Source organism: Anopheles gambiae, chromosome 2, assembly GCF_943734735.2.
Source record: "Anopheles gambiae chromosome 2, idAnoGambNW_F1_1, whole genome shotgun sequence".
In the NCBI taxonomy this organism is placed as follows: domain Eukaryota; kingdom Metazoa; phylum Arthropoda; class Insecta; order Diptera; family Culicidae; genus Anopheles; species Anopheles gambiae.
The window spans coordinates 43476196-43489158 of record NC_064601.1 but is presented as its reverse complement, the minus strand read 5'-3'; the positions used below and the strand labels follow the sequence as shown (position 1 = coordinate 43489158).

At 45.7% G+C, this 12963-nt stretch overlaps 1 protein-coding gene across 3 annotated transcripts in view; it reads left to right on the top strand.

Annotated features, from left to right (window-relative positions):
* LOC1271586 (uncharacterized) overlaps window positions 1–12963 on the top strand; it is a 130217-nt gene that overhangs the window by 80432 nt on the left and 36822 nt on the right. For all 3 annotated transcript variants that reach the window (XM_061649441.1, XM_061649442.1, XM_061649440.1), the window contains exon 12: window positions 11882–12044. In XM_061649441.1, the coding sequence (XP_061505425.1) occupies window positions 11882–12044 (163 nt within the window). The remainder of the gene's footprint in view (window positions 1–11881; window positions 12045–12963) is intronic.

Here is a 12963-nt window from a genome sequence, read left to right as displayed (position 1 = left end):
GATCGGCCTCGTGGTGCAGTGGTCAGGACTTAAGATGTGACAATATGCTAAATTATGAATTTAAATCTTGTATGGGTTACTCAATCGATTGAGCGACAAACTCTAGCCTTAACTGTCAAATTTTGCATTGCCAGGAAGACAAAAAAATGTAAACTTATGTATAGAAATTAATTACAGATTTACTATTTGTTTATTTTCTTCTTCATCATCTTATATCTTGACGTAATGTGGTCATGCCGGTCTATAAAGGTTTTCGAGACTTATCTATTACCTATCTAGAAGTCGGATAATCAGTCCTAGCTACGATGGGCCGGTTCATATGTGGCTTGAACCCATGATGGAAATATCATTGAATCGTACAAATTGACGACTGTACTACGTAAGCGCCCCGTTTTTAATATATTATTCAATATAATTCAACAACTCACGGTTCAGAAATATAGACCTAATTAGAAATATTACAGGGGTTTCCACAATTCATTGGTTGGCTCAATTGTTTTGATTGTTTCCCATATGTTTTTGATATGCTCCCACGATTTTTGTGTGTTACTAGAACTTGTTGGTGTTAGTGTATAAAAATCCAATCCAACGACGCCAATAAATTATGACCGAAAAAAATTCTATGAAACACGATTTATAAATCGTGAGACGAGCACAACAAATTATCGGAACCGAAAAATAAATCGTGAGAAACCCTGTATGTATCCTTTATATTAGTTCCGAAAGTTTCTTGTTTTAGCTACTGATTATTATTTATCGGAATTTATAATCAGTAATATTTATATTAAACAATACAACGAAGTCCATTCTGTCCCCAACCACGAAGCGAATCAGACGTGATCGATACGCGCTCCAAGTGGATGGATTTTTTGCCGGACAACAAGCCACTGACCTCGACCATACGCACTGCAAGGGAATACGTGCGAGAACGATCGGAAAGCGATCTGTGCTTAGTGTATAGTGCGTACAGTGTGTAGTGCGTAGAGTTGTGTGCAGCGCGTGTATACGCGCTGCGTGTGTACTGTTGTGTAGGTTTGTGAGTGTAGAGCGCATTCGTCGGACAGGTGCGTAGCGCTCGTTCGTCGTGTACTCTCGCTCTCGTGTGTCTATTTGTGGTAAGTGATCCTCTCTTGTTTACCTATCCTTTCTCGTCACACAGTTGGGTTTCTTTCTCTCGCTCCGACTCTCTCATGGAGGCGGAGCCGATGGATGAATCGGAGGAGGGCTTTACTACAGTGAAGCGAAAAAGTTCTGATCCAGGACAGAATGCGAAAAAAAAGGCTAGTAACGAGCCCTTACCTTCAACGTCCCGTGATCAATTGATGGGTCAATCGTTGAAGGGGAATCCCAGATTCCGAGCGTATCCCGCATCTTATAACGGGATACATGATGTATTTTTCATGCCGAAAAATAAACAGCTCGATGTAAGAGCAATTACGGCATCTGTTTATAAAAAATATCCTGGTGTCTTAGACATTATTCGCCCGCGTCCAAACAAGCTGCGGGTCACCGCAAAAGACCGGATGCAAGCCAATGCTATTGCGGCCGATCCGTCCTATACGGAGGATTACCGGGTATATATTCCCGGTGGATTGGTGGAAGTCATCGGTGTCATTGATGACTTAGATTACCCCTTAGAGGACATCCTAAAGTACGGACAAGGGGCTTTTCTGCACCAATCTTCCCCTCGGGTAAAGGTCCTTGAAGTTAAAAAACTTTACGCTTCAAGTGCGGTCGATGGAAAGAAGGTGTTCCGTGAGACTTCCTCACTCCGGATCACCTTCGAGGGTACAGTCCTGCCAAACACGCTGTACATTGAAGGACTCAGAGTGCCCATCCGTCGACCATTTGTGCAAAAAATAGCATGCTGCACAAAATGTAGCCAGATTGGACATTCAGAGCCTTACTGCACAAACTCCGTGAAGTGTGGCAAATGCAAGGGATCGCATTCAACATCCGAATGCAAGGCCGAAACCCAGAAATGCATTCACTGCAAGCAGGAATGGCACGAAATGTCGTTGTGTGCTGTGTACCGAAAAAAACAATCAGAACACAAACGGGCCGTCTTGCAGAATACAAGAGGATCGTACGCCGATGTTTTGAAGTCGACCTCAAGTGTGAATCCGTTCGATAACCTTTCCCTATTGGAGGGTAATGAACCGTTGCCCAATCTGGCACCATTAAATGGAGTTAAAAGATTGCATACAACACGGGTACCGAACAAAAAGACAATAAAAAAAATTATTAAAGCTTCACCCAAAAAGGCACCTCGACGTCACGACAACGCGACCCCACGCCAACCCCAGGGCTCCAAACCCTCCCGTGACGCTCGCACCCATCCACGTTCCCGTAACCCTTCCAATCCCAGCAATCTGGCGTTCCCTAGCGAACCCAGATCTTTTTCCAGGCCATCCCTCCCAAGCCTGACAGAGATTTTACACTCTCTCCTTGACTCCCTCCACCTCCCGGAACCCCTTACCGGATTGATTCCCCTGGCATTTCCTTTCCTAAGAGGAATGGTCAGGCAATGGTTATCAAAATGGCCATGTCTAAGTATGATGGTCCGCTTGGATGATTAATGCCTCCAATGACTACTATACTACAATGGAACTGCAGAAGTTTTTTGGGAAAAATAGATTCTTTTAAGGTATTACTAGGGCAATATAATTGTAATGCATTTGCCCTAAGTGAAACTTGGCTCTCACCCGATAAAAATATTACCTTCCCGGGATATAATATTATTCGTCAAGATCGACATGACCCAACTAGCGATAGGCGTGGTGGGGGAGTGTTAATTGGTATTCGTAGCAGTCACAGCTTCAGCAGAATACCCCTCCCCACACCCGAGGTAATCGAATACGTCGCGATCCAGGCAAAGCTAGGGGATCTTGACGTTTCTATTGCCTCAATTTATATCCCACCGGGAGCCAATCTGGATCCAAAGAAGATCAACAAGGATCTTGAGACAGTAGTAACGGTACTACCAAAACCATTTTTCATCCTGGGCGACTTTAACGCCCATGGATCAGATTGGGGTTGCACGCATGACGATAATCGTGCACCAATCATTAGGGATATTTGCGACACACACAGTTTGACAATTCTAAACTCTGGTGAAGCAACTAGGGTGCCCTCACCTATGGCACGACCCAGCGCAATAGACCTTTCTCTTTGTTCGTCGTCTTTAGGGCTGGATTCTATGTGGAAGGTAATCCAAGACCCGCTTGGTAGCGACCATCTGCCAATAAAGATCTCGATTATCAAGAGGAGTCGCACAGTCGATCAAGTCCCCGCTAATTGTGACTTAACGAGGAACATCGACTGGACGAAATACGGCGACCAAATGACCGCTTTGCTAATCCGCGTAGAACCCAGTTTCTCCGTAAATGAGGAGTATGCAAATCTCGTTATGGCGATAAACGAGTGCGCCCTCGGTGCCCAAACGAGGCCGCCCCCCCAGGCAAGGATTTTTAAAAGACCACCCACTCCTTGGTGGGACGCGGATTGTAAAGCGGCATTCTCAGCGAAGCGGAAGGCTTTTGCCAGGTATAGAGACACCGGTTCCATGGATCTATACGTTCATTATAGAGGCCTGGAGCGTAGGTGCAAAAACTTGCTTAAAGCAAAAAAAAAGGTCATACTGGCCGAGGTATGTCAAAAACCTCAAGCCTTCCACTTCGCTAACGGAGCTTCAGAGCATGGCGAAAAGGATGCGCAACAGCAAAGCAACAAACGAGAGCGAAAGGGTTTCTGGGGCATGGCTAGAGCCATTTGCACAAAAAGTCTGCCCTGATTTCGCTCAAGCACCACCATATCAACAGAGTGCTCATGGGAGTGATCCGCAAATGGATTCACCGTTCTCAATGGTTGAGCTATCGCTTGCTCTGTACTCCAGCAACAATTCGTCTCCAGGACTGGATCAGATTCGGAACAAATTGCTCCATAATCTGCCAGATCTGGCGAGGAAACGGCTGTTGAGATTATTCAACATTATGTTGGAGCTTAACACCGTCCCGTTGGAGTGGAGAGAAGTGAAAGTAGTCACCCTTTTGAAACCTGGTAAACCGGCATCAGAATATAACTCATATCGACCGATAGCAATGTTATCTTGTCTGCGAAAATTATTTGAGAAAATGATTCTTTTTAGACTAGACAATTGGCTTGAATCCAAAGACCTCTTGTCAAGTACCCAATTTGGCTTTCGCAAAGGCAAGGGTACCAACGATTGCTTGGCGCTGCTTGTGTCCGAAATCGAGATGGCTCATTCTCGTAAAGAAATGATGGCATCTGCATTTCTTGACATCAAGGGGGCTTTTGACTCAGTATCAGTCAATGTTCTGTGTCAAAAGTTAGAATCTGCGGGCTTAACCCCAAGACTGAATAACGTCTTATTCAACCTCCTTTCGGAAAAGGCAATGAATTTCGACAATGGCTTCATGAAAATTCGGAGAGTCAGCTTTTATGGACTACCACAAGGGTCCTGTTTGAGCCCCTTGTTGTACAATTTTTATGTCAACGATATAGATACTTGCCTTGCACCTGGCTGTAGCCTTAGGCAATTGGCGGACGACGGTGTTGTATCAGTCGCCAGCAACAACATCGCCGACCTTCAAAGTCCTTTGCAAACCACACTCAACAATTTAGAAGTGTGGGCCACAAACCTAGGTATCGAGTTTTCTCCAGAGAAAACGGAAATGCTGATATTCTCTTTCTTTTACAACACTGAGAGTAATAGACGCTTGAATTTGGTTGACCCAAAGGTCGATATCTTTTTATATGGTAAAAAGATATCCATTGCCAGATCTTTTCGATACTTAGGGGTTTGGTTTGATAGCAAAAATGTATGGAGGACACATATTGACTATCTGGTACAGAAATGTACAAGAAGAATCAATTTTCTCAGAACGATTACCGGACTCTGGTGGGGTGCACACCCCAAAGACGTCCTTAACCTATATAAGACTACGATACTGTCCGTCTTGGAGTATGGTTGCATATGCTTCCACTGGGCAGCCAAGTCGCATTTAATCCGACTTGAGAGGATTCAGTATCGCTGTCTTAGAATCGCGCTAGGTAGCATGAAGTCGACTCATAACATGTCACTCGAAGTGATGTCCGGAGTGATGCCGCTAAAGCTACGTTTTGAGCTACTATCGCTTCGCCTTTTCGTCCGCTCTACAGTATCAAATCCCTTGATAATCGAGAACTTTGAAACACTGCAAGAGATAGGTTCTAAATGCAAAATCATGAAGGTCTATCATGATTTTGTTTCCTTACAGGTGCACCCTAGTACTTCTCAAAGTATAACTAGTGCCAGCTTACCAGAGTCCTGCAGTTCCATTTTAAGTGTAGATACCTCATTGAAGGAGGAAATTAAAGGTATCCCCGATAACCTTCGCTGGATGACAATTCCCAGCAAATTTGTGGAGAAACATGGCCATGCTAACAGTAACCATTTTTATACTGACGGATCCTCATCAGAGCAGGGCATTGGATTTGGTGTATACAACACGTGCTCCGAAGCATTCTTTAAATTACGCCAACCATGCTCAGTATATGTAGCGGAGCTCGCCGCAATCTTTTATGCCTTATTATTGATAAGTGCATGCCCAGCGGATCAATATGTAATTTTTTCAGACAGCTTAAGCGCTATTGAAGCATTAAAATCCGTAAAGGCTGTTAAGAGCCCAGACCATTTTGTGAAAGAAATTGTAAAGGTTTTAAGCTCACTGTTTGAAAAGTCGTTTCGCATATCGTTAGTATGGTTACCTGCTCATTGTGGTATACCAGGAAATGAACAGGCAGACCATTTGGCCAAAAGGGGAGCTGCAGAAGGGTCTTTCTTTGATAGGCCTATCCTTCCTCATGAGTTCTTGCAGGCCCCACAGGCGTTTTGCATGGCACGTTGGCAAAATCTGTGGGACTCGGATGAACTCGGAAGGTTTCTGTATACAATCACTCCTCGTGTAAGCTTGAAGCCTTGGTTCCATAACACCCCTGGCGATCGTGCGTTCATTCGAATGATGTCTAGACTTAGGTCTAATCATTTCGCATTAGGCGCACATCTCCAGCGTATAGGACTGGTCGACTCCAAGGTATGTGGCTGCGGGCTTGGATTCCACGACATGGATCATCTTTTGTGGTCCTGCGTGGAATACGAGTCTGCTCGACCTGCTTTGCTGGACGCGGTCGAAAGACTAGGAAAATGTACTGATATTCTGATTCGGGATATATTAGCGGCATCGGACTGGGAATACCTGAAGGCCATATTCGATTTCTGTAGAGAGAACGGCTTAACTGTGTGACTTTCCTTAAGCAAAATGTCTGTGAACCAACCAACATTGTTGGCAACAGCAATCTTGCATCCTACGTTATTTCCTCTTGTTTGTCTATGTGTTACATGTTGTACATCGCTTGTATGTTTGTGATGGATGAATGTATGCATGAATGTAAGAATGAATGAGTGCAATGCGTATGGCTGAGTAATCGGCATTGACGGCAGACAGAAGATCCTTGCTCGAACGATGTTCTTGCAAGGATTTACTAGATAACTGGAACGATACAGACCCCCGCCATGTCACTCGGACCACTGAAGGAAAGGACTACAACGATACAGACCCTCGCAATGTCATTTGAGCCACTAAATGGAAATATACTCGGACCGCTTCTGATGGATGGATCCGACGAAATGCTTGGAATCCACACGATACAGACCCCCGCAATGCCATTTGGAACACTGAACTGGAATAGACAACCTCGAAACCCGAATGATGTAGACCTTCGCCACGCTTATAGGACCGCAAAATCATGGACTGGATTAATTAAAACCAAACCGTCCGAGTACACCCGGGATAAGGTGCCCTTCCATGGCTCAGAGAAGGAAATGTCTCCCTGCCAATATGGATTGTAGCGCCATGAATTACATTTGTATTTTCTACTCTTAAGCAATACGGCCTTTTTGGACCGTTACTCCTGAATAAAAAAAAAAAAAAAATACAACGAAGTTAACTGTACCAGTTTTGGGCAGTCTACTTTTTTTCGGCAATGTAAGCAAATAAGTAAAATTATTTCAAAATTCGAAATAAAATTACTCAACACACAATTTAGAAAAAAAATACTTCGTTTTTTGTTCACATAAGAAGTTCTTTTTTTCTGTCGTTTTGCTGATAGACAATAGTTTTTTCTCGTGGTTAAGAAAACCATTTTACTATTTTACGAATACTTCTATTTACATTTTTACTAAAAATAAAAAATAAAACATTCAAAACGCTTCCCATTTGCAACATCTAACCTCAACATAAAAGCAATGTCTCAACAAACAAAAATGGTTTTTGGGCGTTCATGTAGCCGTTTCAGAGCTTGTCGTAAATATAGCAACCGTAATAGCAACGAGTCAATCAACCATTTTCAGGATGCAATCGTATGCCGGCAAGACACGCACCATCCCTCTAATTTGCGAAAATTAATTACGTTGTGTCCGGTTACAAATTATTTTCGATACCGGCCGGCATCAAGAACCAGGCAAGCCAAAACGTGACGTCCGGCAAAATAAGGGAAGAAAATATCATTCCCTTGCGCTATCCATCTACCCACCGTTTCATTCGGTCTGTGAGTGGGTCGTAAAACAAGAAAGTGATTAATCATCCCACAAAACGGAATTCAACAGGACTAGCAGCGCTGAAGTCGAACGGTAACCAGTTTCACTGAAAATAGGGAAGCGCACGGTTTGAAGTAAGAGTTTATTACAAGTACCCTAAATGTCGCATCATTTCATAGACAGTGGTGTACATTGGTTTCGTGAGAATAATTGCAAAGAAAAAAATCTCTAAAGTTTGCAAGCATCCTCGCACACACACGTGAAGCTTTGATCAAATGCTTTGATGCTCAGATATTTTATCTTTCTCTTAAACAATCCACCTCCAACTCACCGTTGAGCCGATAACAATATATCCTTAGCAGCAACTGAATACCGACTCAGATAAAGAAAACTCTTTGATCCTTTGTGCAGTGCTTTCGTGTATGCGTCTGGTTAACACCGATTTAGGTTTCACCATCACATACCGTACCGGCGCACGTGTGCTAGATATTGCTAGGTGTCTTTCTATCAATTTAACACGACGACCTGAATTGATCTATCTTCCGATCAAACGGATCATCAGTATGCAAGCAAGATACGACAGACGCTTGCAACAACAATCTAACCGCCCAATCCAACACCATAGACGAAAGCTTTTGTAGCTATACACTACATGCTCATATCTTTATTTTATGTACCGCCATAGTGCACAACTCACAATTGCAGTGTGCTAGCGTTGGAGACGTGTTGTGTATATTTCAACCACATACACATAACCAAAATGCAAATTACAATCGCTTCATAACACTCATCGGTACAATCGTGTCACCAGTCAGAAACCAGCTTCACCTTGTCGGTCGGTTTGTAGATAACAAAAAAAAAACCATAACAAATATACATCTACAACGGTGAAGCTGGATACCACACCGAACAATCTTTTTACACACACTTCGGTACGTTTGGAGAAAGGGGCGATTCCAGGCAGACGGTGAAGGATTTTATTTCCCCTTTATGTGGCATTTATGTTTGTCATGTGTCAAAATGAAAGTTTTCATTTCGAGCGCACAAATCACAACCAGCAGGCGATGCGGCGATGCTGAGAACCTGCGGTTTGGGGATCCTTTCCCAAGGGAAAGAAGTAAAAACAGACCGTACCAAGAACGGCTCGAGAGAATACGAACTAAAATAAAGAGCAAGAAAAAAAATAAACACACCTACACAAACACATACACGTCATGGAAAACCATTTCCTATTGCGATGGACGATCTGCATGTGGCTCGGAGAACTACCGGATGCGGTAGCACGGGTAGGAGCCAGGCTAAAAGGTATGAATGCAAAACCTTCATCTGAGTGGTAAAAGGTTCAACGGTGGAAAAGCTCGTCCAACGTGCAGAGTATGCTGTTTATACGAGGCACGGACCGCCAGTTGGCACGCTAAAGGAAATGAGATACGAAATGCTAAAACTCTCCCCCCATCCGCTGCCTGCTGTGCGAGCAGTACCGGCGTGAGGTGGTACAGTCAATCTCCGCACACGAGCGCGCCAGGGTGTTGGAGCTGACGATGAGCAACTTACTCGATGCAATCGCAGCATTATGACGGCGTAAATGGGACCACATTCAGGACTGGTCTAAGGGTAGAGAAGGATCATCACACGTACGTACGCATCCATACAAACATGCTTACACCATTGCAACTACACCCCACTTTATTGGCATCGTTTGACGGCATCCTGGCGTAAGCGGAAGGATGAGCCGTGATGCGAAGAAGCAAAAACTCCCCACCGATCATTATTTGTGTGCTTGTGCCTGGAAAGGATTTTTATCATAAGTATCATCAGCATCAGCAGCATCATGCACATCCACAACGAAGGGCTTCATCAACCGGCAAAATGTAGCCGCATTCACAAGTGCTCGCCCGAGTACTTGCCGCACATTAACGGACTCACTCGTTCTCGTTCGTGCGCGCGCTCGCGTTTAGTGTGTGTGTGTGTGGAGCAGAAACTTTTACAAGCCTAACGCGCGATAAATGTAGCCTCGTCGAGTTGGAGTGCTATGCAGCAAGGTATAGCGCATACATAAACAAGCGGCACTCAGCTCACCAACAGCGACGCATATGATGATGCCACCGGCACCTTTGGAGTGATTTTAACGGCCTGGCAATCATTTCTCTCCCGGGCAGCCGGTGTACTGCCTACTGCTGATATTTTCATTCGGGTTTTGGCGCTCCGAACCCGGATACAAAGATGCTGTACAATGTGTTGATTGATATGATAAAAGCACATGCCTTACGTATCATAAGAGATATAAAAAGGAATTCTTTGGAAAAAAAGACTTGCTCTTAGTAAGATTACGACCAACCGTAGTAGGAGATTATTATGATAATGATGATGGTGGGATGTAATCGCAGCCATCAGTGCCTGACGCACTACCGAGCCGAATGATCAAACAGAACACTCATTTACTGCAAAGCGTCATCAAGATTGTCAAGATCAAAGCTGAAAACGAAAGAAGAGGTGAATTTGTATCTTAAATGCAAATTCATCAAAATTAGACTTGTAATTGAAACTCTGGATAGAAGTACAAATTGCCAGCAATCGCATTCGAACAAGTTACTAAACCCCAGTCTGTTTCATCAGGCATGCAAACAAACATCCCGGGGGTAATACATCTTTCAGCAAGCTGCAATTTGTTCACATCGGCAATCGAACACTACGAACAAATATGGCAGATCGCATTAGTAACGATCGAAAGGTCCTCTGCCTAAAAAAACACTAGTCCCCACAGTGACAAATCGAAAGTTTTTGGAAGCTCGTTCAATGGATTAACAGTATTAGTGCCCCTAATCCCTAACACTCAACTAAAACGTGCTACAATCCTTGAAACTACCGGTATAACCCATACCCTCATGCTGTTTTTCAGTTCTTTGAGCCCTTTTATCAATAAGCCGTAGCTATAGCTCTCCCTTTAGTCTCTCTGTCTTGCCCTTTTCCTCCCTCTGTTTGCAATGCTGAACTTTATTTTCCCTCAAACCACACAGAGTTAGATGTGCTGGGGGGCCTTGTGACTATTTGCAAAAGCAGGCAGTAGAAATATCAATAACAAGTCTGACAGAGTTTACACGGGCACGCAATGGGGTGCGGTTGTGGACTTCCTCGATTGAGAGTAATTTGAATTTCTAATTAATTACAACAAGGCATCGATACTGGCATTACTCTACTCCCGATGCGTTATCTTCCACCAGGGTCCCGTTAAGGGGGTAGTTCACTTCGAGTGATACCGTATGGTAGGCTACCATCACGCCCCGACACGGACGAATGGTACTATTTACCCAACCCCGGCACAGCACGGCACAGATGCCACCTAGTAGCCTTAACCGACCGAACGCAAACTTCTGCCATTCTCCCCATTCCGTTCAATCGGCCCTGCTTTTGCATCAAGATTCTCGCTCGGATTACAACTTTATCTCTTAATGGGTTTCGTGCACTGTGTGACATCTCGGTGAACCCGAAAGTGGCAACAATGCCCGTCGGGCAAGGGTGTTGCTAAGTAAGAGCAGCCCAACAGTGAGAGCCCAACTGCTGATGGGGCTGGTAAGGCATAGCAATCAGTAGGTGGAATGAGGACCTCTCCTGTCCGGCATGCCTCAACGATAGAAAGGGAACTGTTATGGATCACACAGCCAAGAGTGAACGATCCATTTCATCGGTGCTATGCCTAGCATCATAAATACCCGCATGGAGAGTGCCATGTCGGAGTGGCTCTAGAAAGTAAACTCTGCTTTTTGTTGAATGAAATTTTATCCCAAAGCGGATTGACGATTCCGGATGCACACTTTAGTGCGGCAGCATAGCTCGGCGAGGGATACTAAAAATGGCAAAACTGATTTACAGAAAGAGAACGGTACAGAGATATTGGATTGATATGATGTAGGATGCCTAGTGAAATACAGAGCAATCTAGGCACGTGTTTTGAATGCTTCCACTAACTGTGTCCATTCCGGTGCTAATTGACTCGGTTTGGGTGTGAAGAGACCGTAAGGATTAATTATTTTTTTTTTGTTCAAGAGTTCATTGAAAGTGTATTTGTATGGTGTTTTAAAACCATTCATCCAAGTCGGAACAAGTACATCAGAAATGCTAAAATATAAAACTTATTAAGATAAAAACTTAAATGTTTAATCCAAATTGATTGGATGACGCACATTGTGCAGTCAAAACCATCTCATCATACGATTTGAACATCAAGTATACGCGCCCCAGCCATGTTTCTGACAGTTTTCTATTTCCCAATTCTTCTACTTCCAGCGAAAAGGCCGACCTAAAGTCACGCTCGGACAGCACGAGCGTACCGCCGCTCGACTCGATCTACACGACGCCCACCGGCTTTCACCATCACCATCACCATCCGCACCATGCCGCGCACCATCCGCACCAGAACGGAACGCCCGGCTCGCCGGAAGCAATGAAGGTACGCATGGCTGCGATGATATTGCAGCCACCGACAAGAGTTTAGCAGACGCCAAACAGTGAGACCGACTGCGGCACGGTGAAGGAATCCCTCACGGACGATGCCTCGACCGGGGGCACTAGCAGCCCGCTGCAGGACGGCGCTGGCTGCGAAGGGGCCGAACCGTTGGCCGCGGGCCAGTCCGAACCGGCCGCCTTCGCAGCCAGCCGCACCGGTACCACGGTCGAGGAGGACGATCGTTGCGTCTGGGAGGGTTCGTCGCCCGGTCGGCGGTCGCCGTCGTCCGCTGGTCTCGCCGGCCGGTCGCACGACCGCGTCCAAGGTCAGTGTGCGCCGCGGCCCGCCGGCACTAGGTTAGTGATAGACGGGCCTGCTGATGGTGCCGGTGCCGGTGCATCGGACGGCAGGCCCGACCAGACGAGGGCGCGTCTGCCGGCCAAAGCGAGTGATTATGGTTTGGAGCGGTTCAACCGGTTGCTGGATCGGTTGGACAGGGGTAACTTTTTAATCAAAACTAGCTTTAAGAAATCGTACTCACTGATCCTGATGTCGACCCGCGGTTCGATTGCGGCCGGCGAACGCGGTGGTGGTGCTGCGTGCGGGGTTGAGAGTAGCGGCAACGATAGTACCGCTAGCACAAACACCGGCACCGTAGATAGCAAGACGGACGGGTCGGGAGCGGCTGGCGTGGGTTGTAACAGCAGTAGCATTAGTAACAGCAGCACCAGCAGCACGGGAGCAGGCCCACCGAGCGGAACGACCGGCCCGGGGGCGCCCTTCAAACGGCTTCACCACCAGCAGCAGTCCGGCAAAGGGGCGGCGATGGGCGGATCGCTGCGCGGATGGTACCCGCGCACGAGGGGTATTTTAATTAAAGCAAATTCCAGCACGGGCATCTACGAGCTCGCCGGAACGGGCC